This window comes from Bolinopsis microptera, chromosome 7 (assembly GCF_026151205.1).
Source record: "Bolinopsis microptera isolate Bmic1 chromosome 7, MBARI_Bmic_1.0, whole genome shotgun sequence".
Taxonomy (NCBI): domain Eukaryota; kingdom Metazoa; phylum Ctenophora; class Tentaculata; order Lobata; family Bolinopsidae; genus Bolinopsis; species Bolinopsis microptera.
In genome coordinates, this window is record NC_087078.1 from 2,400,891 (window position 1) to 2,426,781 (window position 25,891).

The following is a 25,891-nucleotide window of genomic DNA, read 5'->3' on the forward strand; positions in this document are numbered from 1 at the left end:
CACCTTATTCTCTCATAAACATGTCACGTGACCAGTCACTGACCACCTTATTCTCTCATAAACATGTCACGTGACCAGTCACTGACCACCTTATTCTCTCATAAACATGTCACGTGACCAGTCACTGACCACCTTATTCTCATAAACATGTCACGTGGCCAGTCACTGACCACCTTATTCTCTCATAAACATGTCACGTGACCAGTCACTGACCACCATATTCTCATAAACATGTCACGTGACCAGTCACTGACCACCTTATTCTCTCATAAACATGTCACGTGACCAGTCACTGACCACCTTATTCTCTCATAAACATGTCACGTGACCAGTCACTGACCACCTTATTCTTTCATAAACATGTCACGTGACCAGTCACTGACCACCTTATTCTCTCATAAACATGTCACGTGACCAGTCACTGACCACCTTATTCTTATACTAGTACTTAATAACATGTCATGTACTTATTAGTTTGCTTGTCATATCATCACTGAGTGAGGACTCCTCAACACATACACTCTATATTGTAACTACAGTTACATTGACATGTTTTGACAGCAAGCTATATTTGTAATCCAGGGCAGGGTTAACAAGATACAAATACAATAGTTCTGAATTGTGGTCACCCTTTACTCGGCCTTGTGGCATTTATTGAACCTCTTCGGAACAAAAGAGACCTGGATATTGGTGGGGAGGCTAGGTGTACCATAGTGTACCATAGTGTACCATAGTGTACCATATTAGCGATAAGAGAAACGCCAGTGTCGGACGTGAGGAGAGTGAGAACTCCTCAAACTACATTAAATATATATTCCTTCTGTAACGTCCTCAATACATGTAATAGATTTGTAGTATTGTAATTAGTTTAAAACTAATATATTATCTGATTAACCAATCAGCTTCCAGTATTGAGCATTAAAACCCCAGGCCAGAGCCACACGTGCATACACTACGGTCTACCCCTTCACAAGTATCCAGATCTACACTTCTGTATTGTCTTCTTCAGGACAAAAGCGGTCAATTAACCCCGAACAAAAGCGGTCAATTAATTAATCCAGCGGTCACAGTTAACCAGGTCGCCTGTCTGTATGGCCAGCTCTTTTGTCCGCCTCTCTGTTTGATGAAAGTAAGAGATTGAGAGGTACAATGTGTAAGCTACTCAGTGGTCTCCTGTAGATGTGACTATTAGTGTTCTGGTGACTGTCAGGTGTAATCTTGTAATAATATGTCATGGTTTTAGCCTGGATCACGTGATAGCTACGAACTGAGATTAGAGCACTAAATGTAGATTTAGTCTAGTTGAGTTGGCGGGAAAAATAAACTTAGATATACTTTCAGAAGGGTTTCTTTGAGTGACATACGATTTCTTTATTAGAGTTGCATATTACAGGCTGTATATTATAGCTTATGACAGAGTTTTTTTTCTTCTAATTTGGCACGCTATCAGACAGCGATGACATCATATTTTATATCAGCATAGTTTATGAAGAGGATGACAATGCTTGAATCATAAAACTTTAAGCCACAAAATTTAGAAGAACACACGAGAAAACCGGAAACCACTAACAAATGTTGACAATAAACTGCAAACAAACAAACAAACAAACAAACAAACAAACAAACAAACAAACAAACAAACAAACAAACAAACAAACAAACAAACAAACAAACAAACAAACAAACAAACAAACAAACAAACAAACAAACAAACAAACAAACAAACAAACAAACAAACAAACAAACAAACAAACAAACAAACAAACAAACAAACAAACAAACAAACAAACAAACAAACAAACAAACAAACAAACACACAAACAAACACACAAACACACACAAACACACAAACAAACAAACACACAAACATACACACAGACAGTAGCCTGGATGCTCTCCCACCCACCTCTCTAAGAAGCTGCTGGATGAGCTCGTCTCTATCATCAGGAGGAGGGGGACTCTCTGTCCCCTCCCTCCCACTACTCCCTCCCTCTATCTGTACTAGCTCGTCTACAGCCGGCTCGGGGTCACGTGGTCTGGGGGGTAGGAGCAGTTAGTCACGTGGTCTGGGGGTAGGAGCAGTTAGTCACGTGGTCTGGGGGTTAAGAGCAGTTAGTCACGTGGTCTGGGGTTAGGAGCAGTTAGTCACGTGGTCTGGGGGTAGGAGCTGTTAGTCACGTGGTCTGGGGGTTAGGAGCAGTTAGTCACGTGGTCTGGGGGTTAGGAGCTGTTAGTCACGTGGTCTGGGGGTAGGAGCAGTTAGTCACGTGGTCTGGGGTTAGGAGCAGTTAGTCACGTGGTCTGGGGTTAGGAGCTGTTAGTCACGTGGTCTGGGGGGTAGAAGCTGTTAGTCACGTGGTCTGGGGGTAGGAGAAGTTAGTCACGTGGTCTGGGGGTAGGAGCAGTTAGTCACGTGGTCTGGGGGTTAGGATCAGTTAGTCACGTGGTCTGGGGGTTAGGAGCTGTTAGTCACGTGGTCTGGGGGTTAGGAGCAGTTAGTCACGTGGTCTGGGGGTAGGACGTGGTCTGGGGGTTAGGAGCAGTTAGTCACGTGGTCTGGGGGTTAGGAGCAGTTAGTCACGTGGTCTGGGGGTTAGGAGCAGTTAGTCACGTGGTCTGGGGGTTAGGAGCAGTTAGTCACGTGGTCTGGGGGTTAGGAGCAGTTAGTCACGTGGTCTGGGGGTTAGGAGCAGGTAGTCACGTGGTCTGGGGGTAGGAGCAGTTAGTCACGTGGTCTGGGGCCGGGGTAGGAGCAGTTAGTCACGTGGTCATGGGGTTAGGAGCAGTTAGTCACGTGGTCTGGTGGTAGGAGCAGTTAGTCACGTGGTCTGAGGGTTAGGAGCAGTTAGTCACGTGGTCTGGGGGTTAGGAGCAGGTAGTCACGTGGTCTGGGGGTAGGAGCAGTTAGTCACGTGGTCTGGGGCCGGGGTAGGAGCTGTTATTTAATATGTTTATTAAATACTTTTCAAATTTCACCGAGTACAGCAACAAATGATCATAGAATAAAGTTAAATTTAGATATCAGGAGTAAAGGTTAGATATCAGGAGTAAAGGTTAGATATCAGGAGTAAAGGTTAGATATCAGGAGTAAAGGTTAGATATCAGGAGTAAAGGTGTGTATTATTTTACATTGTATGAGGTTGTGTTTAATATGTTGCCACTCCATGGCTACTCATTGTTTGGTTTAAGAGATGGGTAATAGGGTCAAGATACAAATTATTAATAACTTTTTAAATGCATTATTATATTATGTGGAAACTTTTCATACATTATAATACTTTTGGACAGAGTGTCTAGTTTCTAAGCTAAGTGTTGAACAGGTCCCTAAAGAGTACAAATGCGTTGTATCTAGTAACTGTACCGTGTACATGGCGATGAAGCATATTATCATTATATCGTTTCAATTAAATGTTTCCAGAAACCCCCTCCTCCCCGCCCCACGCCCCCTCCGCCTCCTCCGCCTCCGCCTCCGTCTCCTTCCCGCCCCCTCCCCCACACATGGTAATAATAATAGATCATTCATACACTACCGGAAGGGAGGCAATGCACGTTACACACACTGCTTTTGTCCATCTTCCGGAAATTAGCTCTCCAATAATCACCCATCATACTTCAGTCAGATATTTATTTGTGTACTGCCCTGGAAATTGGCCAGCACAGTTGCACAATGCACAGTAATGCTGCACAATGCACAGTAATGCTGCACAATGCACAGAATGCTGCACAATGCACAGTAATGCTGCACAATGCACAGTAATGCTGCACAATGCACAGTAATGCTGCACAATGCACAGTAATGCTGCACAATGCACAGTAATGCTGCACAATGCACAGTAATGCTGCACAATGCACAGTAATGCCGCACAATGCACAGTAATGTTGCACAATGCACAGTAATGTTGCACAATGCACAGTAATGCTGCACAATGCACAGTAATGCTGCACAATGCACAGTAATGCCGCACAATGCACAGTAATGTTGCACAATGCACAGTAATGCTGCACAATGCACAGTAATGCTGCACAATGCACAGTAATGCTGCACAATGCACAGTAATGTTGCACAATGCACAGTAATGCTGCACAATGCACAGTAATGCTGCACAATGCACAGTAATGCCGCACAATGCACAGTAATGCCGCACAATGCACAGTAATGTTGCACAATGCACAGTAATGCTGCACAATGCACAGTAATGCTGCACAATGCACAGTAATGCTGCACAATGCACAGTAATGCCGCACAATGCACAGTAATGTTGCACAATGCACAGTAATGCTGCACAATGCACAGTAATGCTGCACAATGCACAGTAATGCCGCACAATGCACAGTAATGTTGCACAATGCACAGTAATGCTGCACAATGCACAGTAATGCTGCACAATGCACAGTAATGCTGCACAATGCACAGTAATGCTGCACAATGCACAGTAATGCCGCACAATGCACAGTAATGTTGCACAATGCACAGTAATGCTGCACAATGCACAGTAATGCTGCACAATGCACAGTAATGCCGCACAATGCACAGTAATGTTGCACAATGCACAGTAATGCTGCACAATGCACAGTAATGCTGCACAATGCACAGTAATGCTGCACAATGCACAGTAATGGCGCACAATGCACAGTAAAACTGTGCTTCAGGTAATGAGTATGTGCAGAACGCTGGTTACTACAGCCTCTTAAATATGTACTCTTAATAGAGAGTTGCCCCCTTTTCCTGGCCCGGCCTTTGAATAACGAATAATAATTAATGAAGTTTAAAGGCAGAGTGGGTGCTGGGGCGCAGATTTTAATAATCTTACAGATACCAGACCATTTACGATATATATAGATTATAGAATATAGATATATAGATATACAGATATAAGATATATTGTATGAAATAGTGAATGTATGATATTCCGATATTTTGAGCGGTTCGCTTTTTTATTAGAGTTCGGAGGTATTACGACATTGGTTGAGATTTCCATTCAAATATTAACACAACTAGTCTTACAACATAGATTTAATGAATGGCGCCAATATCATTATGGACGGTTAAACCCAAATGAAATTTTCACTGAGTTAGATATTTAATGAAATTAGTGCAGTGTAGTACAAACCACACACTGCTCGCACTATGTACTATAGTGTACAACACGCCACACGGTACACTCGAATAAACTCTAATATACTCTAACAAACTCTAACAAACTTTAATAAACTCTAATAAACTCGAATAAACTCTAATATACTCTAACAAACTCTAACCAACTTTAATAAACTCTAATAAGGTACCTGGGAGGAGGAGTGTAGGTAGAGTGTCTGGCAAAGTCAGGAGGGCGGTCATCCAGCCCCGGTATTCCTATCATTCCCTCTATGTAGCGTATACCCTGACAGTCTGTATAATACCTGTACAAAGGGGCCAGCTAGCTGCTTCAGTTTGTTTTTATTTAAGGTAATTTCGAGTCACTCAAATAATCAGCCACTTTTTACGAAATAGGAACAATTCAAATAGCTCCAGAATACCACATGACCCTGTGTAAATTACGAGCACAAAGTTAATTTCCGAACCCTAACTTACCTGTTAAGTTGTCTGTAAAGTTCTTTAAACCGGGAGTTGTGCCCTTCTAATGTATCAGGAGGGAGCGAGGAGTACAGTTTCTGCATTATTCGTACTATAATACCTGCAAAAAAGTCACGTGATTACTACAATAATATATGCAACATAAATTATAATAATAAATACTTTAATACCTGCAAACAAGTCACGTGATATGACACGTGACTAGTACAGGTGAGGAAAATACGAGATTTCTGTCTAATTAATGTTAATAAAACTGTTAATCAACATTGATAAAACAAGTTAAAGCCTATTACAATAAGGGAAGGAAAAAAAAGGGAGTAGAGTGTAAACACTGTTCTGCCTGCTCCAAATTACCTCACCAATTAACTAACCGTATAAATTATAGCTCTCAGGAACAATGCAGATGTAAGGGTGAAGTCTACATTGTATCATTTGTGGAGAGAATTGGGCTGTGCCGGACAGGCCGTCTTTTACACTCCGTACTAACTTTAACATAGTGTCTAGGTACTCAAAACAATCTACTGCTAACTGAAATAAAGATCGAATAGAGAATAGCCTTGATCCTTGGTTCTTTAAATTGAGTTGTACTGATAATTTCAGTGCTGAAATGAAATTTAAAATATACCAAATATTGGTGTTCATTAGATGATTCACAAAAGTGAACGTTGCTAAAAACCTGAAAATAAAGGTTTATGTCGTTTTCTGGTAGTTTCCACTGTTTCTCTTGTACATCGAGGTTACTGGGAAACACAGGCCACTTTCTGTGTAGGATAATCTTTTGTCTGAAGGGTAATGTAAACTGTTAACATACTATTTGTAGTTGGAAAATTCATAGTTCGATTCTAAGCGGCTCACAAATGACAATTGAACTGTTGACCAAAATTAAAAAGTTGTTCCAGACAATATTGTATGCACAGTTACACGAAACCATTGAGTTCTGGCTACTGAAATGGCATATTTGTGTACATACCTAACAAGTTTGGCATATAAAGCTATGAGTAGTGGGTATCCGCTGTCTGAGTAGTTCCAGTGTCTCCGCATCTGCTCTACTAAATCTACCCATTTTATACTCTCTCTTATCACTGTTGGGTGACCATTTACTATCACCTGAAAATGGGAAGATTGAGATTAGGTTCAATAAAAATAGGGTGACCCAGGATTAACTACATTTTCACTGTGTTCTCAAGAGACATGTCAACATAAAGCTAATTCTAAGCCACCCTGTATCTTTTGTTTTATAGGTACACACATCCATAATGAATTCAGTGGTGCTGTTTTGCGAAGCGCACACTCAATTCAGAAAAATAAGTTCTTGCAAGAACACTTGCTATTAAGCTAGAGGTATTAAAGATAAATAAAGCAACCTTGTGGATCACAGTAACAAGTTTCCAACACACAACTGGTTTAGACTGGTAAGGAAGGCGCTGTAACATCATCCAGAACGTTTGGGCAGTTCTCTCTTGCCAGGTGCTATGAAATGAAGGAAATCGTTGAGACTTAAAATTAAGCTTACAACTACTCAAAGCTTAAAATAAATGAAAAAAGATAATCATTATAATCACAATTTCAATTTTAGAATATCTTCTTTGATTGAATATTCACATTTCATTGTCATTTACCTGATGGTGATTGTGCGCACATGTTTTTCTTTAGGTGGACATTCAATCTCACTGCATGCCTTGAAAAATGCCTCCTGTAACTCTTTCTCTCGTTCCACAGTAAAACTACCAGCACGTTGACCAGTTAAAGTGGATGTCATACGAGCAATGGACCCTGACCTTGAAGTACCAGCCATCCTATTCCTAAAATGAAATGAAATGAAATATAACTTTTAAAACGGAGTTTAAATGAAGCAGAGAGCACATTGACCAGAATTTAATCCAGCTGTTACAACTAATTTGACTGTAGGTACTCATGTGAGTATTAAAGAATGATTAGTTGTATGTTCAAATAAATTTCTCTAAATAAGCTTCTGTAATTTTCTTTGTCTCAAAGCTTAAACGCTGGTGGTGCTGAGTGTGGGCTTCCTTTTTTAGAAATGGTAGTACTTCAGAGGTATCCTTTATGTGGCAGGAAACTAGGGCCGGGCTTATGCTGCTACATAGCTAAAGCAGTGGAGGGGGTGGGCTTCTCTGGGATATAACACATTCTTAAGCAGAATAGCACTATATTCCGACACATTGGCGTTACCCTCAGTACCTGACTGGGTCAATAAAGCAGTCAAGCTTCACAAATGCATATATGTTATGTTGAGCATTCTCGACCAACAAATGGGAACTCCCACAATGAAAGTTCTCAAATCTATCAATTCTCATCAGACGATTAACACAAACAGTTACACGGACAAAAGTTAGACGAACGTGAATTATATTGAAGAGTTATTGCCCACTTTAAGGGGGCGGTTGTTAACTTTTTTTTATTTTTTTATCTCAACACTTATTTTACTTCGGACATTCCAACAGCCACATTGTTACACAAGTGTGTAACCAGCCAATTACAGGAAGCCGAAGGATTCAATTATACATTAGGCCAGTGACGGTTAAGGTAATGTGTACCATACTTTCTTCGCCCGAGACTTTGCTGCAATGGGCAGCTCCTCATTTAACCATCGCACCCGATTTCTCGAGTATTTGGCTGAGTGGACCGGGGGGCTGCATAGTCGGGAATCGAACCTGGTACCTCAAGCAATACCAGGAGGATTAACCAACTGAGCCACTAAGCCGTTAAACTACTTCAATTATTATAAATATGATCTACTAGCAAGATGATAATAACCTTATAACCTAATAATATCAGGGCAGTATCCTCAAAATACAGGTTGTAGCCAACAAAAACAAAATTTTCCTTCAAACAAGACAGTTCAGCGAAAATTCGATCACAGATGTAGCGCTCGATTTTAAAAGCTAACTTACAACAAATATTTGTTAACTGTTTAGTTAATGCGGCACGAATAAATTAATTATTAACGATTGCAGCTTTCTGTGTACATGCTTATACGTTTTTTATGAGTAAGCTGTGGGATTGTGAAAGTAAGCTATACCAATTTATTTTTACACTGATTTCGAATAAGACCTATTATTACATAGCATAAAAACCATTTCTTTACGAGTTATGATCAGCAAATAACCATTTTTGTCAAACGCGCGCAGGTGACAGGCTTGTAAATTTGTGTATTTGGAAAATAAGGGATTTAAATCTTTTAAAACATTTAATGCAAAGTTTTAATATTTCGAGAATGGACAAGAAAGCGGTGCACGCTACTTCAAAAAATTAAATTAAGACTAGAGTATCAGCCTTTGACCATTGTTAATGGTCTGGCCCGGCGCGCGCTACTTCGTAGCACTTGCCATCGGGCAATTTCGAGAAGAAAGCGGTGCGCGCTACTTCGAAGAAATTTATTGTATCACGTGGTGACCCCCACTGTCGCTTCACTATAGAGTTTCTACGATACAGGCGGGTCATACAACGTATGACAAAAAATTTAGACGAGTAACATCCGTCAATATTTGACGGATGTTACTCGTCTAAATTTCTTCGAAGTAGCGCGCGCCGCTTTCTTCTCGAAATGTTGGCCCGATGGCACGAGCAACGAAGTAGCGCGCGCCGGGCCAGATCATTAACAATGGTCAAGTCAATATCAGCCTAAGAATTGAGAATCGAGCGTGCTAAATCACTTTGTAGCGCGATGCACTACTGGGTCGCGCGCGCAATAATAATGCTTCTCGCAACCTTCGGTAGATCGGCAAGATGCACCACTGTGCCTCACCGAGCTGCGAAGGATTGACATCGTGAATCAAAAATCACTCTACAGTAGATCTTCGAGATTGTTCAAAAAGGGCCCCCGACAGTTAAAACCAACTTCGATCGATGTATTTTCGGACGCTGATTCCGAATCACCCCCATGACATGGGGTTAAAATGCTCCCCTAACGAGATATTGTCGAAAAACTGTTTCGATCACGTGATATGACCGTATAAGGAAGTTAGTCTAATATCTATGATCTAGTTAGGGTTAGGGTTTCAGCTTGTAGCGCGATGCACTACTGGGTCGCGCGCGCATCAAATAATGCTTCTCGGCGAGATGATCGGCGAGATGCGAAGGATTGACATCGTTGTTAAGGATTGGGTTAGGGTTAGGGTTGGGATCAGATTAGAGGGTTAGGGTTTCGAATAGTCGTTCAGGACCAGCTAGAGAAGGGGTTGAAAAAGTCACGTGACAGTCGAGTGTAGAGTGATTAATCATCATCCCCTAAGAATGGTGTTTCAGGTAAACAATGCGTTTGACTACCAAGTTGGGTTTACCTGGGGACCTCATGCTATTATATTTATGTTCATAATCATCCGAATCAATCAATCCGAATCAATCAATCCAAATGAATCCGAATCAATCCGTATAGAAATTAGGCCGAATGACAGGCTGAGCGCCGCCCAGTAAAGTTGGGTAGTTTGTAGTTTTGCATATAATATGTATTTATCTTGATCAATTTCGAACAGGCTTGCTAACTTTCCCTGCGCAAGTGTGAAGTGCGCGTACTTTCACTTTGCGGGTAGACGGTAAAATTAAAATTGTGAATTGCAGTTTGAACCGCTCTGTGTAACTGTAAGGAAATATATTAATATTACTATTAGTTTTTTAACTTTGATAAGTCTGCAAAGTCACGTGGCCTCGTTACCATCGGCATCATGCATGCGTCAATAAATAAAGTTAAGTATAAGTATTAAGTAAAGTATTTTATAAAACAGTAATTTGTATTTTCATTCGATTTTATTTCTCTTTATAATTATAGTTATACGGTTCACGGTTTGTACATTGTAGCGCGATGTACTACTGTGTACTGGGCCGCGCATCAAATAATGCTTCTCACAACTCAGTAGATCGGCGAGATGTACCACTGGGCCTCGCTGAGCTGCGAAGGCCAAGGATTGACATCGTGAATCAATTACACGGTATACATGAATTTGACGGATGTTACTCGTCTAAATTTCTTCGAAGTAGTGCCCGAGGCAAGTAATGAGTAAACTTAAAGTGCTCCGAAGTAGTGCGCAATGGGCACTAACAATTATGGACAAACATGAATTCATACTTCGTGTTTTGGATGAACACATCGCTCAAAGAAAGATTTAATTTTCTAACTGATTTGCGGTTGACACATGATCTGCGAATGGACTAATTTTTAATTTGTATTGTTGCGGTCAGCTCAAATTTAATATGCGGGTACATACCTTTATGAAGAGAAACCCCGCCCGTGGGAGACTTACAACGATCAACCAAATAGTTTTCGTTACAAGACTTTAATTTTTAATTTGATAGATTTTGTCTGGGCTAACCACTACCGTTTGCTTTGTTCGTGGCCCATCCATTCTGCATTCGGTTGATCGAGATCGTGGTAATACTTTAGATCGTGGTAATACTTTAGATAGAGATTACTAATTAGAGTCACCTTAGGAGACAAACTTTCCCGATCCCTGGTAACTGGTAACTAATTATTGTACTTGTAGTGAGGAAATCCACAAATTGGTTGAAGTTTAACAGTATAATTATAAATTATGCGGAGTTATGTTAATAAAATAAAACCAGTATTTGAATGTGAGCCATGGAATTTTTAAAATTATTAACATTTTGTTACAACTCATATTTATAAGACAAACACTAAAATTTTCAATTCGTTATTATTAATTTTAACTGTCGGCATTTAAAATCTATAACTTTAAAAATCAAAGCCACGCCTCTCAGGTAACGGTCTTCTGCCGCACTGATCTAAATCTTAACTCTTCTGAAAAGTGAAAAAACAAAATATATACGGTTCGCAAATGAGAATTCAATGTTCGCTGAAAAAAGTCGTAAATGAACCTCGAATGACTATTAATTACTTTAACCCACCACACCACTTCAGGTTACACTTAATGTTACACTTCAGGTTACACTTTATGTAACACTTCAGGTTACACTTTATGTTCCCTCAAAGTGGCATTAATAGAGCGTCCGGGCTTTAATTTCTAATCGATATTCATATCCAATATTATTCATAAACCAGCACACGATAAAATTAATATTTTAAACTCAATTTTACATTTAACTGTCAGTAAAATTATTGGAAAACACGGTTACCATGATGGGCAACCAGTTTCGGTTACTGAAATTGTGCAACATATTCTGGATAAATCAAAGGATCATATAATTGAAAGTGATTGAAAGATTGGATTAAAGAGTTTCCCGCGGTCCAATCCACCTTCACGCGGCTCTCATACTTTCAACTCCCCATGCTGATGTAATCTCACCGGTAACACGGTACCGACGTATCACCAAGGTGACACGGTGCTTTCGTCACCATGTAAACAGTAACACGGTGCTTAATGCACATCACCTTGGTCAAAAGTGCTTGAATGTGTCACCATGGTGACAAAGTGCTTGCTCAGTACCATGCTACCACGGTGCTTCATAAAAAGCTGATTCTGCCGAACTGAGAGAATAATAATCACCCGTTCATTATACTGTTCACAACATTATTAAAACGTTTTAAATTTTTCGTTCCCTTTTAGAAGTAGGGGTCTTGTTGCAAGATTTTACGGCATTTAAAACGGTATTAGATTTAAATAAATTATTATAACCAAAAATTAATTAAAGATTGATCATCGGAAACAATTCTACAAATACCAACACATTATCTGATGTTGCCATGGCAACGTTACAGGCTTGCCATAACAACATGTCCACCCTTGAATCGCGGCATCAGATGTTAACTTGATCAAGATGATCGGAACAGATGGCCGTGGGGTCTTTACCATTTCAATCGTTACGAAATGCTATTTTTTAGCGATATCAGTGACTTGTCAAAACTATAAAACATAGCATTTCGTAGGACTGTGCAACTCAATTTGTCACATAGTTACATTGCTCTTCCTTGATTACCGTACCTTGAACTCGGAATGGAGGTCAGTAATGCAAACCCGATCATTGTATGCCAAAATTTGTATCAATAAACTGCTTGGAGTTGTACTTGATATCGGACCTTTGGATTTACATCCCTGACTAACGTTGAGACACCGATATCCTACTCGCCTGAGTGGTAACTACTAGTCACCAGTCTGGTAACTACCAGTAACCAGTCTGGTAACTACCAGTAACTAGTCTGGTAACTACCAGTAACCAGTCTGGTAACTACTAGTAACCAGTCTGGTAACTACTAGTAACCAGTCTGGTAACTACTAGTCACCAGTCTGGTAACTACTAGTAACCAGTCTGGTAACTACTAGTAACCAGTCTGGCAACTGCTAGTAACCAGTCCAGTAACTACTAGTAACCAGTCTGGTAACTACTAGTAACCAGCCTAGTAACTACTAGTCACCAGTATAGTAACTACTAGTCACCAGTCTGGTAACTACTAGTAACCAGTCCGGTAACTACTAGTGAATAGTCCGGTAACTACTAGTAACCAGTCTGGTAACTACTAGTAACCAGTCTGGTAACTACTAGTAACCAGTCTGGCAACTGCTAGTAACCAGTCCAGTAACTACTAGTAACCAGTCTGGTAACTACTAGTAACCAGCGTGGTAACTATAACATACCCCCAGTGGAGGTCCCAAAACTGTATGTTTTATGTAAACATATCGAGTTGTATCTATTGGTAAAGTGTAACCCAATAAGCATGAAAGTCGTATTGATCTGACACCGCGACGTAATGACAGCCAACTCAATTAATTAACATATTCAAATATTGTACGGCAGGTAGCTGTCCGTGTGTTATTCTCGGCAACACTAAAAATAAACTGCTCGACTCCCACGAGCCGGTAAAAGTTAAAACTCTGAAATAAAAACAGTTAAGAACTTTACGTCATGTTGCTGAATTATCTGTCCTGTTTTGGGACGTGTTTCCCTTGTTGGTGCCGTCGTTGGGCGAAGCCATGACGACGTCACGGGAGTCCGTGATGGAGTCACGTGACGTCATGGTAATGTCACGTGTGGTCCTGATGTCGTGTGGGTCACGTGACAAGAGGAGCTCGAGAGATTGGGCGGAGGAAGCGGGCGGAGCCAGGGAGTCGGGGGTGAGGTGCTTGAGCTGGGCCTGGAGCTGCTGGTGCAGTTGTTGTTGTTGGGAATGGAGCTGGTACTGCTGCTGAAGGAGGGTGGGCGTGGCGAGGAGGGCTACTGCGTTCTGCTGCCGCTTGTGTGTCTTCATATGTGCGCTCCGTGACTTTACCTTTTGGAATTCCCTGAGAGACAAAAATAGGTTAATATCAGGTTCCTATAACAACGATATTAGTCAAGTCAATGATTGTTAGGATCATAATTTAATCAAATCATCACAGCAAAATAGCTCCGAAGTTACTGGGACGCAAATACCAAACTAAAGAATACAACAATTTCAAGAAAACAACAAATAAAAGTGGGTACTCACTTTCCGCAGACTTTACACTTGTAGCTTCCCAAAGGTTGAGGGTTGGGGGGCTTGTTGCTCCTGGGACGGGGCGACACCGTATACGGGTTCACCACCTTCTTCTGCCGGAACTTTATCTCTTTGTTTCCCTTCGCGTCGTGGGTCGTGTAAGCTTCCGTTTCAAAGTAGACTATCTCTTTACGACTCTGCCGTCGGTTAGGTTTAGTTGGCGGGACCTTTTGATCGTACTCGGTCGTTGTTGGGGGCTGTGAGGTTGAGACATTAAACTGAGTACCGACACAGAAACACAGATTGAAATCTTTACAGTGGAAAATATGTTTTTGTTTCAGAATTACTTTTTGTGAGTTGACGTGGAAGTAACAGAGTAGACGTGGAAAACTTGAGGTAAGTTTTAAACAATGACATTTCCGTGTCAATTCACCCAACAATTAACAAGTGAAAGTGAAAGAGAATGTAGACTGACCTGGGATAGACGGCAATTATTCTGTTGATTTCTCCACTGCTTGTATACATCAGGATACCGCACCTTCCAGAAGTAGTAATACTCAACAATATCGGCTATCTTTTTGTCTGGCATCCACTTGGCAATCTGGCGGGAGAAATCAATCAATATAAATAGATAAACATAAAATCATTGTGAATGGAGTGAAACCTAACGGTTAGGTGGCAAATCACAAACAATGCCATGACACCTTTGGTTCCATTCAATAAACAAGGAACAAAACCTACTTTTCTCATAGCAATTAGGTGACAAATACAAATATAGATGGGAAATTCCGGAGGATAACTAAAAGTGGCTGTAGGCTATAACTGTAGGCTAGAGGATTCCTTCTATACAGAGAGGTTTTATTTTTAAGATTTGGAATGAAAATTAAATCTTAGCTAAAACAAAAGTAATCCAATTAAAGTGACATGTAAATCATGTATCTACATTCTACATAACACTTTTTATATAATGCCATGAAAATATTCGTGAAAACTGAGGAAGTAACTGATCACCAACATAATCATAGAATTGCAATTTTATTTAAATCACTAACCAGGGCTAAATTCCTTCCGAATCGCTGGAAGAGAAGAAGGAACCTTTCCTGGTCATCAAGCGTCCATCTATATCGTCCATTGTACCTGGAGGGACGAAAACTGTTAGCATACTGAGGTTCATAATCAATTGTCAGTAAGTTAGTAAACTGTGATTTATGAACACCTTTAACATTACTTTTGCAGTAAAATGTGCTTTTAAGCTCATATAAACAAGCATCATGGCAAGCTGTGATTAAAAGACCGCACTAGAAACTGGGCTCACAGATACTGGGGCATATACATAATATATAACATATAGACTCGTTAGTAAGATTGGTTTATTAGACACCTATAAACATCAACACACGATTGTTGATAAATCTTTTTACAGCCAAAGTGTAAGTTTTACGCACCTGTAATTGTGAAGAGGGTGGGTCGCAGACAGTTTGGGTTGAACTGGACAGCGGGCCAACTTGCACGCTTCCTGTAAATCTCCTCCTGCAATAAAGTCACATTATAAAATCTGCCAGCGGCGACCATATTAGAGGAAAAGGAACTCAACAGGAGGTTCCCAGAAGCTTTAATAATAAGATATAACTACACTGTAACCAGTACATCACCATAGTAATTACCATAGTAACTACTCCAAGCACCACACCATTACATTTGATTGGCCGAGGAAAGGTTTGGTCTCACCCTCCCTGCTCCTTCATCAAACTAAACACTGGTTTGCACTATTATGTGCGGGGGCGGACATTCTCTCTGCAGATCTCTCTGCTCAGTTAGACTGAGATTATAGATTCCAAGAAATGGAACTTGCTCGGTTTTGCGCAACACGCTGGGTGAAGCATACCACTATTTTGGATAATTGACTGTCATGGATGTTGGAGCATGGCTGAGAGCCTGTCTCGACCACTTTGATTGATTCACACGGGAATAGATTGTGAAGGGGATGAACGGTCAACAAATTTGACGGTTTTGACTTTGTTGACCGGTTTAGGTATATTTCAGGGACAAAATAAAAGCTGATTAATGCTAATTTCAATACTTTTTTTGCACCTTGCAGGATTCTGCAAACAAAAATGGGAATTCTGTCTTTGATACAGTCGGTAATTCTACAAATATTAATTTAATAAATAACTAACGATAGATTTGTCTATTGGAGGAGTCGTAAATAAAAATTAAATTATTTTTGTAAAAAACTTATTATTTTATTAATTGCTCAAATGAAAATAAAAAAGTATGTTCCTTACATGAGCTGACACAATTTAGGCCATAACTAACATTAGCACTTTGTGCTGAGCCCTCAATGGCCGTGCTGGTTTTATTTTTTACCTCCCCACCATAAGTAGTCTATATCAATTAATCAACCAATCAATAAAATCATAATTAAATAACACAACTGCTGACATACCAGTAGCGTGGACGCAGTGATGAAGAAACTCAGAATCAGGGTAGACGGGTATTGTGTGCTTGAAGAATATTTCTCTTTTATCATCTTCCTTCTCATCAGCAGGCGGGGTATAAACCGGTGTCATGGGTCCCTCTCCCTGTCTCCTGTCATCTGAGGAATATCGCGTTGAGTGATACTGATTACATAATTGGGGATTAATAATTAATTGATTTCGAGGGAATTTACCAAATGTATTTTGTAACCAGAGCTGAAATTGAAGGCCGGTGAAATGTACGAGTCGGTAAAATATGAAACGAGTTGGTCACCCAAAGATAAGGTTCCTTAATTTTTTGACGTCATCAAAACCGTTTATTTCAGGGCTGATGATATATTTTAAATCAATGAAACGTTCTAGAACGATACCGGAAGTTTGGCTCCACAAACTGACGTTAAATTTTTTCCCGATAAGGAAATATGTTATCAGTGGTGTGCCGATACTCTTTAGCGCTAATTATAAATATAAGGGTGAGAGGTGGCTTAAAAATGTATTTTATTGAATAAACCAAATATCATCCCCCCTTTAATAATGAGCCTATGAAAGGGTAACCCTACAATGAAACACCGTGACTCACCAGGTCCGGTAACCAAATCAGGGATTGTAGCTTGAAACTCATCTCCAATCCTGATCTTCTTGGGCTCCATGGAGAAGAAAGAAGAGGGAGGAAGAGTAACAGACTTGGTGGGGGTCCAGAGGTAGCGTGGGGTTCCAGTGTAGGGTGGGGTCAGGGTGAAGTGGGGATCCGAGGGGAGATCTAGTGGGGCAGGTTTCGACTTGTTCTTGACCGGTTCTCCCTGAAAAATAGGCGGTTAATTTCATGTTCCTGTAGTTAAAGTTTAAACCGCCAGTATACGGTTATAATATATAAGTTTGATAAATGATGGATTGATGATGTGGTGGTTGGTGGGGTGGAAATAAAAAGGTGGCAGCATAAGGCACCTTCATATCATCATCTGAAGAATGTTCCAAAACTAGACTAGAACAATTAGAATCCTCTTCCAGCACCTCCTCCTTTATCTCCTTCTTAATGTGTTCCTCCAAGTTAAGTGTAATCGTAGGACATATATGCTGGATGTCCAGGTTTCCTAGGTAGACATCCAGTTGGGATGTCCGAATCTCGTTCGAGGTCAAGTAAATATCCATCTCGTTGGGATCCGGAACATCCATTATAGGCGATCGTATCATGGGCAAGTGCATCAATCAACTTACTGCTACATTCGGGAAAATTCACAGGTTAGACTCGGAACATTATTTAATTTCACAGTAGAAGACCTACACAATCAGAGAAAGATTTACAGGGTCCCCCCGTGGAATTAGAGTGCTTTTAGCCTTTACAGTTTACACCCTTTACAAAGTACCGAACAGGGCCGGAATAGCCGGGATTGACCAGATTCAAATTATGTTCGTTATATATTTGTACATCTGTGAGATGCGAGATTCGGACGGGCGTTTATTAATCTAATATTCCTTAAATATCCTATTGTACTATAATCGGATTACTCTTTAAATCCATTCCTTGGTCCGCTTTCATGCTCGGAATATATACTTCAACATTTATATCAGGTCCAGGTAAATTACTGTGTCTACAATCCCGGGGCGCCAAGTCAACACGGAACACTCGGAACTCGACCTACACCGAGATTTATGATAACTTTAATTTTGAAGTTGTATCCCAAAGAGGAGATATGGCTAGATTAGAGGGTCTGATTGAGAGAGGACGGGTCAAGTGGGGTGGTTTTTAGCTTGGGATTGGGTGAGATAACCACCGACTTTGGTTATCTCGGAGTAAAATATCATGCGATAAGGGATACATTGCGTGATTGCAAGTCAAGCGAGATCTATAGCTTGATTCACGGGGTACCACCAAGATTATCAATGAATCTGTGCCAGGTTAAATAAACGTAAAATTGTGTGGGACAGGGAAAAATTAGAAAAATGTCACTAGTCCAAAACGTGTTTTTAATGCTATCACGGCGTGTAACAGAAAAGATAGTCACTGCAGTTGGGAGGAATATATAGTGTTAACGTTGTTAACACTATATCCAAGGATCCAGGACGGATATTTGGATTTAAGATGGCGAAGAGAGAAGGAGATTATATTTAAATGTTATTTAAAATTGATTATACTATCGAATGTTACAGATAGAGACTGGTTTAAAGTTATCCCAAAATTTTATTAAAGTGAACAAAATATAATTAAAACGACAAGTAAAATGGAATATTTCGCAATGTTTTCCAGTAATTTAATAAACAACTCTAAAATAAAACAAGCAAAAGAGGATCCTACTACTGGGTAATTTAAGCGAATGAAATATAATTACATGCTTTGTGATAGATACCGGTGTAGTGCCTTATGTGGACACAAAATAAAGATGTCATTAAACGGAAATTATCGCATTTTAAATCCTGGCTACGCCTTAATTGACTTCTGGTCAAATATATAATAACCCCATAGTTGATTTGAACCGCTAAATTAAAGCCTGGGAAACTTCATTCTTAAAACCATTTGACTACTCAAGTTTTTTACGGGGCATGCCGTTGATTCATATATTAGAAAACTTATTCACTACTAAACTCGCAGCTACTTTACTCCTTAACTATTCTCTTCTTAACCTGTCACTTAACTTGTCGAGTGTAGTAACTAATAAGAAATAATGTGTAACTTGTTCACTTGATTAGTGGTCGTATAAATAGTGCCCTCTTATAAATAGACCAGGAAAAGCTTGACAGATTTAAAAAGAGAGAACTCTTGAAGAAACGCTTGAGAAAATAGGATTAAAGATTTAAAGCTGAATAGTTTGTCACTAAATTACATTTTAAGCATTATAAACACACGACTAGGTAATCTGTCAATAAATATAAAGTACACCGTAAACAAACAAAAGGCGACAAACTATTAGCTGAAGAAGAAATTAACTCGAAATAAAGGAAGAAAAAATAATAAAGAAAAGTCAGAAGAGTCAAGTCGAGAATGTACGGGAGGGCGAAAAAAAGAAATGACACTTATCGAGATTGAATATACGCGTGTCGCGGGGGCCAGCGGGATAAAGTCGTTAAATATGCCTCAAAACGTTGAATATTAGAATATGTTGGAGCTTTAGACTGGGTCCCTTTCTTCTGAAATATCTGAGAATAAGCGTATCTCTTATACAAACATTTCGTTAGTCAGTGACTAAGTAAAATGTGTGAGTAAATTAAGTGGGCACGCTGTACCGATATGATGGAGTAATGAAGGACACTGCAACACACTAAAATTCCTAGTGTGTTATCTATGATCAGCGCATATTATCTGGATCTAATTTGTTTGTTACGTTGTGCTGCTTACAGAGAGAGAGAGAGAGAGAGAGAGAGAGAGAGAGAGAGAGAGAGAAAGAGAGACAACGAGATGGAAACTTGAAACGTGCCCTGAAGAATGGAGGTCAACTAGGTGACAAAATCACGATCGCAGTGAAGCCCAGCCAAAGAAGGCCGGGACTCCGGGAAATCTGGGACATATTTACCACGTACAGTTAGGGAGAACTAACTACAAAGTTAGGGAGAATAATATAGAGCGAACGGCAATGACCCGAATCTTCACAAGAACATAATTCTAAAAATCCTCTATTTGCTTATTCCGCCGCTCGATCGCCGTTTCACAAGACTCACTGTATACCAACTAGACAGGATCCGAACCTGCCGGATCTTGTCGGAAGGGAATAAGAGTGGGGGAGGTTGGCTGGGACCTTCTAAAAACTAGACACAAGGCGGCGTGATCCGGTAAGTGGTACACAAGAGCAGGAACTTAACCGACCAGCTTTTATAGCGTGGTTCCGGCCCGGAAATGAGACGGAACAAGAGTAAATATTGTCCGGGAGTTGTCCGGGAGTTGGTGAAGATTGGAGGTGACTAAATGTAAGCCGGATCCTGGAGATCTGGTATCTGGCGTGATGGAGATGATTTTAACCGAGCTGGGCCGGTGATCTGTGCCGTGCTTGTGGAGAATTAAAGAAAAGGGGGAGGAAGTTGGGTTTTTGCTGTTTCTGACGCGGTTGAGGGCTGTTATGACGCCACCCTTCTATTCGGTGTCAGTGTTACTAAGTAGTGAGACATGTCGGTCTGAGAAAACAAGCAGGGGTTAAGTTCTCTGAATATGTTCTTAAGCGGGTGGTAGTGTGGTTGGAAAATGGTGGGAGCAGGTTGAGATGTGTCTTGGAAGGGGGCGTATTGTTACATTTTAACAGCTGATGAGCGCTCATGAGGGCTCAAAATCGAATTAAGGGCTGAAATCACGTTAGGAGAGATCCTTGAAATGTAATAAAAAGTGACTTTGTTTTGACAAGTACCTATAGCCACGTGGCGTGAAGGGTACGAAGTTTAAATGACAGTGAAGAATCCGGTAAAACCAGGTGTGTACGTACGAGGCACAATAAGAGCAACAATGAGAACAGTGCAGTGAAATCCGCAGGAAATATACCAGGGGCAAGGAGAGTGGGACGCAACTTGAGGGTAACAGTACCGGTTTATACGTGCATTAGACCTGAAACTTAATCAAATCCAGTCTCACAGCCGGAAAGTGGTTTCCTTGCTGAGGGCCAGCAGGAGAGAAGTGAGCAGTGCAGTACAGGACGACATATTTCACAGGGATTCTACTAAAAAAACCTACGTGGAAACGTAGATCAGGAGAGGGCAGAGTAACTCAATATGGCAGTTAATAATTTTCTTAATTTATCTTCCTCCAGCAAGGTCCCCAGTGAATGTCCTACCAGGAAAGTTCAGCATATTTTCTAATAATTAATAATTATATTTAACATAATTTTGAAACGGAATCCGAGTTATAGGTATGATTTTATCGGTAACGATGTCAAATGTGATAGGTGCTATATTGGTGCTACTACCACCGCGAGGAAAATACGGCACAAACACACATACACACGCGGTTACTAACAAGTATTAAAGTATCAAGTGGCACACAAGCTTCGAACACTACTCCCGACAATCTGCCTGATCCTTTGACACTCTTTCGCGACAAGCTCACGTTTCCGGAGGGCCACCCCGGGCCTCAGGACACGCGATTCAGCCACTTCACTTCACTTTCAGGTGTGAAAGTCGGGATTTTAAACGTGTAAAGCACTGCTTGTGGCGAATCGTTTACATGCCCTGATAATTGGGGATACGAGGAAGTGATACGGTGAAGGGAGCGGAAGTGGAAGTGGAACATTAAATGGAGACAACACCTTTACTGGAAACTTGTAAACACCTTGACGTGAAGCAAAACAAACACAATAAAGAAGCAAAACAAACACAATAAAGAAGCCGCATCCTGAACAAAACATGATAGAAGGAGAGAGAGAGAGAGAGGGTGAGAGAGAGAGAGAGAGAGAGAGAGAGAGAGAGAGAGAGAGAGAGAGAGAGAGAGAGAGAGAGAGAGAGAGAGAGAGAGAGAGAGAGAGAGAGGGTGAGAGAGAGAGGGTGAGAGAGAGAGAGAGAGAGAGAGAGAGAGAGAGAGAGAGAGAGAGAGAGAGAGAGAGAGAGAGAGAGAGAGAGAGAGAGAGAAAAAACCACAGGGACTTCAGACCGAGTTCCGGACAAACTCCTGGTCCTAACGAGCTGCTACTCGTAACTTTTAAACCGTTGTGGTTTGTTCATTTCGAGAGTAGGTGGAAGTGGACATGAAATACATGACAGTGAGCTATTCGTTGTGAATGCACCGCGAGGAAGCGGATTAAGACAGAACATTTCTGACAGCTTATATATTTATATATAATATATATAATATATTCTGCTAGGGCTATACGATAGGACATGAAATTGTGGTGAATTCGAAGGAGTTTTAAGAGAACGTGGCTATCCGTTTATCAGCAAAAATGTCTGGAATCAGCAAGCTTTGAAGATCAAATATAGGAGGAGACGTTTGTTGGAGACCTAGAAGCGCAATAAACGGGTACGTGGGTTCAATTTTTAAATGTTTAAAGATAGACTCTGGATGAACACCGGTCACAATGTTCATTAAAGGGTGCCTTGTTAATGGAAATTCTTAATCTATGATGCATTCATAATCTCATCTCAAACGTAGCTTATAAATACTTGAATATTCGGATTTTAGGACTATGAAAATTACAAATGACATTATTCGAGCATTTGCTTTTTGGAATATTCACATCTGAAGGATACATAAATGGAGTTGAAATAAAAGTGACGGATAATATTATTCGTTAATGAAGGATTTATCTTTAAGTTCCAAGACTTACATATTCAGAATTAGAGCAACAGATCACGAAATAAAATCAATATTTTAATAATGAACTTCTAGAATAGTGAAATAAAGTGTCAGACACACAAAGAGTAAAGATGGGAATCATGCATAAGTAGAGTCGAAGTCTATTTATTGTAACCTTTCGTTTATCATATCATATAATTTATAAGGTTGTTAGTAGACCGAGGATCAGAATGAATTAAATGAAGTAACTAAATATTCAGATCTCAATGCTTTAGAAGTGTGAAAAGCCAAAGCGATACAGTTTACTGATTATTATACTTTACTGAACAGTAAATGAGGGTTTACCGTTAACAATATAACCGTTGACGTAAATGTTTGCTCTTGCGAAAATTGTAAGCTGGTGATTGGTTGCCTTGTAAAGAGAGGTCCTACCCAATCATTGACCATTAGAATTTACAACTGAAATCTTAACGTCAATATGAATAATGTCTGCGACAAGAGAATATTCCATTGGGTATACGATTTTCTACTTTTCATAGGTTTTTAGAATAATTCGAGATACTTATCAAAATAGACAATGTTAAACGCAGCTCGAGTATCGCAGTAATTGTATCGACACATCTCAACAGTACACATTCGTATAACACTACCAACTATACAACAGGAGCACCAAATATGGGCATTGTATACCGGGCTAATTGACAAGGCCGGCTTTGAAGCTTCACCGGAACACGCCCATTCGGCCAACTTACAAGCTGTTTAACTAACTAAATTCCGGCAAGTTGAATACTTGTTTTACCATGATGTACCCTTACTTCTAATACTCATATCGGCACAGCAAATAAATAGTTACAAACATTTCTAGTTTCATGGAAACATACTTAAGAGTATTGCTGAAAGCACAGTGTAAGGCCTACACGGGCCTTAAGTTACATATGCACCCTTAATTCACATCACGTTAATCATAGTCGGGATTCTGAAGCTATTTGAAGGGCGCGACGTACTCAAAAAGATCAAAAGCGCAACAAAAGGGAGTTATATGCGAGGGTATGTACGGGCTGATGGCATGTCATATTTCCCATTACAGTTTAACATCTTAGTGATATAAAGTTGTCATGTACTCCTTTGAACCTGACGTATTTAAAGTCAATTCCTTTGGTAATATAGTATAAGCTATGAATTTTCCTTTAAGAAATTGGGATATTATATCTTGACTTAGGTGTAATGAAGGCACCGCAAGAAAATTTCCAATAGTTTGATAAGAAAAAGTAAAGGTCTATTTTTAGAATTTGTTTGAAGTTCAATTGGTCCATGGCTCACAGTGTTACGGTAAATTGTAAGATCTTTTGGGGGCTTTATGAAGAATATCATATTTTGACTCATGTGAACGTATATAAACTCGAAAATAGCGAGAACAAAAACAAACAAAAACAAACAAAACAAAATTGCCAAACAAAAATGGAAAAAAATCCTTATTCGAAGATCTGTTTTGTTCGTTTGGTGGCTGTTGATTGGTAAAGATAAACGGACATTAGCTAGCAAATATTCCATGTTAAAAAACGGTGACTGAAGCAAAGCCGTATGCGTAGAACAGACCAGCAACTAGAAACTTGAAGTGAGACCTTGAAATATGACGAGTTGAATTAGAAGGCGCCATATAGGGGAAAGGGTAAACACTAAACAGTAAACAGCTACCACCCGAAACATGACGTCAACACTGCCAAACAGTCATCATGAATACCGTGTTCGCAAATATGGTTACAGAGATGTCATAACAAACAATTTTATTAGAAAATAATTTAGTCGAATTTTTGATTTGTTTGTTTAGGAGATTGTTGTCGCTGTTGGGTAAAGATAAGAGGATATCAGCTAGCAAATATTCAAAGTCAAAAAACAAAGATTAGAAGCAACATATCAGCTGGTGTATCTAGAAAATGAACATGACTCTAATAGCTTTAGTGTCGGATTGAAACTAAGAATCACCATAAAGGGGCAGGGTTCACCTCAACCATCCTACATGACGTCAGCATTGCCAAATGGTAATCATGAACTAAAGGTACGCTAATATGGTTCGATACAAAATAGAAGTACAGAGCAAGCTACGCCGACAATGAACAGTGAGACGGGCTCCTTTTAAGGAAACAACAGTCAGAGATCACTCAAACCACTCCCAAATGTCAAACCAAGAACAAGTACGTCACAACGTTGCTACTCCGCGGTTGCCGTGAACTAGTCACATTATAACTAACTCTTCAGCCTAGTTTTGTTGTGTATACGTATATATGAGGAGGGTGACGTAGGCGGGAATTTGAAATGTAAAACTGTCGTTAAAAACATTTCACCTGATTGGTATGTATAGTATTTGAGGGCTGGGTACCACTACAATGTCAACACGTACTTGAGACCAGGTGACTATGCGGGGTGTTGGTGTGGAGATTCTCACTTTGTTGACGGTTTTTTTAGTGGACTGTCTCTCTCTCGTTTTCATACTTTCAACACTTTTTGTAAATTAATAAATAATTTAATATACCGTGGTCGTGTTTCGGTATGCAGGGAGGTAAACCGGTTCTTTACAAAAATGTCCGTTTTACTGCTCGAGAGAGTGCTCAATAGATTATACTGTTTCTGGTTTGTTAAAAGTGCAGTGGACCGAGGTGGCACGTACCCCACGTACGAGGTGACACGTACCCCACGCACGTTCTCAATTATGAAGGGTAAGTTTAGTGAAATACAACACCCTGCAGTAGATGTAGGTGAGTGGTGGGTATGAAGTAAGTTAGGATTCAGACTTTAGAGGCATCTATTATGGAAATACTGAAAATAAATGCGCAAATTTTGGGATTATTGTAGTTTTAGTGGCACCTGCACTCTTGTAAAAATGTTTAATAGTTAAGTGTCAGTTTTGGAAAAACCGGAGTTTTTTTGGTACCTATTATAAGAACATTAGTTAGAGTATATAAAACAACAGTTTTAGTGTTTTTAGTGTTATTGTGATTGTAGGATTTAAAAACAAAACAAAACAAAGACAGCTGTACAAAAATAAAACGGCATATCAACTGGGGTTATTATTATGAACCTCAAATTATTTGTTACATTACTAGTGCCGAAAGTATTAAATACTGTTTTAACAAACAATTAAACAACACGAGGATATACACTAGTTGTTCTACTTCTACATCAAGGTGTCAAACGCCACCACTAGTGAGGTTTCATAGTGGATTACCCTGCTACCAGCCGTTTTACGTGTACATGGT

At 40.0% G+C, this 25,891-nt stretch overlaps 2 protein-coding genes across 6 annotated transcripts in view; both read right to left on the minus strand.

Moving 5' to 3' along the window:
* Positions 1–2,904: 2,904 nt before the first annotated feature.
* On the minus strand, positions 2,905–25,722 carry LOC134818128 (huntingtin-interacting protein 1-like). Its single transcript, XM_063827559.1, has 9 exons — positions 25,714–25,722; positions 7,195–7,377; positions 6,940–7,045; positions 6,546–6,682; positions 6,252–6,357; positions 5,947–6,103; positions 5,573–5,675; positions 5,287–5,400; positions 2,905–2,917 (listed from the first exon to the last, which is right to left on the minus strand). The coding sequence occupies exons 2-9, from the start codon at positions 7,368–7,370 to the stop codon at positions 2,905–2,907; spliced, it is 912 nt and encodes a 303-aa protein (XP_063683629.1). The 5' UTR covers positions 7,371–7,377; positions 25,714–25,722.
* LOC134818375 (uncharacterized) overlaps positions 11,155–25,891 on the minus strand; it is an 81,875-nt gene continuing 67,138 nt past the window's right edge. For all 5 annotated transcript variants that reach the window (XM_063827892.1, XM_063827891.1, XM_063827895.1 and 2 more), the window contains 7 exons: positions 17,016–17,235; positions 16,405–16,554; positions 15,404–15,488; positions 15,011–15,095; positions 14,434–14,559; positions 13,971–14,215; positions 11,155–13,785 (listed from right to left, as the gene is read on the minus strand). In XM_063827892.1, coding sequence (XP_063683962.1) covers positions 13,407–13,785; positions 13,971–14,215; positions 14,434–14,559; positions 15,011–15,095; positions 15,404–15,488; positions 16,405–16,554; positions 17,016–17,235 — 1,290 coding nt within the window. In that variant the 3' untranslated portion in view covers positions 11,155–13,406. The remainder of the gene's footprint in view (positions 13,786–13,970; positions 14,216–14,433; positions 14,560–15,010; positions 15,096–15,403; positions 15,489–16,404; positions 16,555–17,015; positions 17,236–25,891) is intronic.

Excerpts from the sequence above, each read along its gene's own strand:
- LOC134818128 (XM_063827559.1), bottom strand. The coding sequence starts at position 7,370 with ATGGCTGGTACTTCAAGGTCAGGGTCCATTGCTCGTATGACATCCACT. Across the intron at positions 7,046-7,194 it reads GTGCGCACAATCACCATCAG|CACCTGGCAAGAGAGAACTG; the intron begins GTAAATGACAAT and ends TTCATTTCATAG. Across the intron at positions 6,358-6,545 it reads TTATATGCCAAACTTGTTAG|ACAAAAGATTATCCTACACA; the intron begins GTATGTACACAA and ends ATTACCCTTCAG.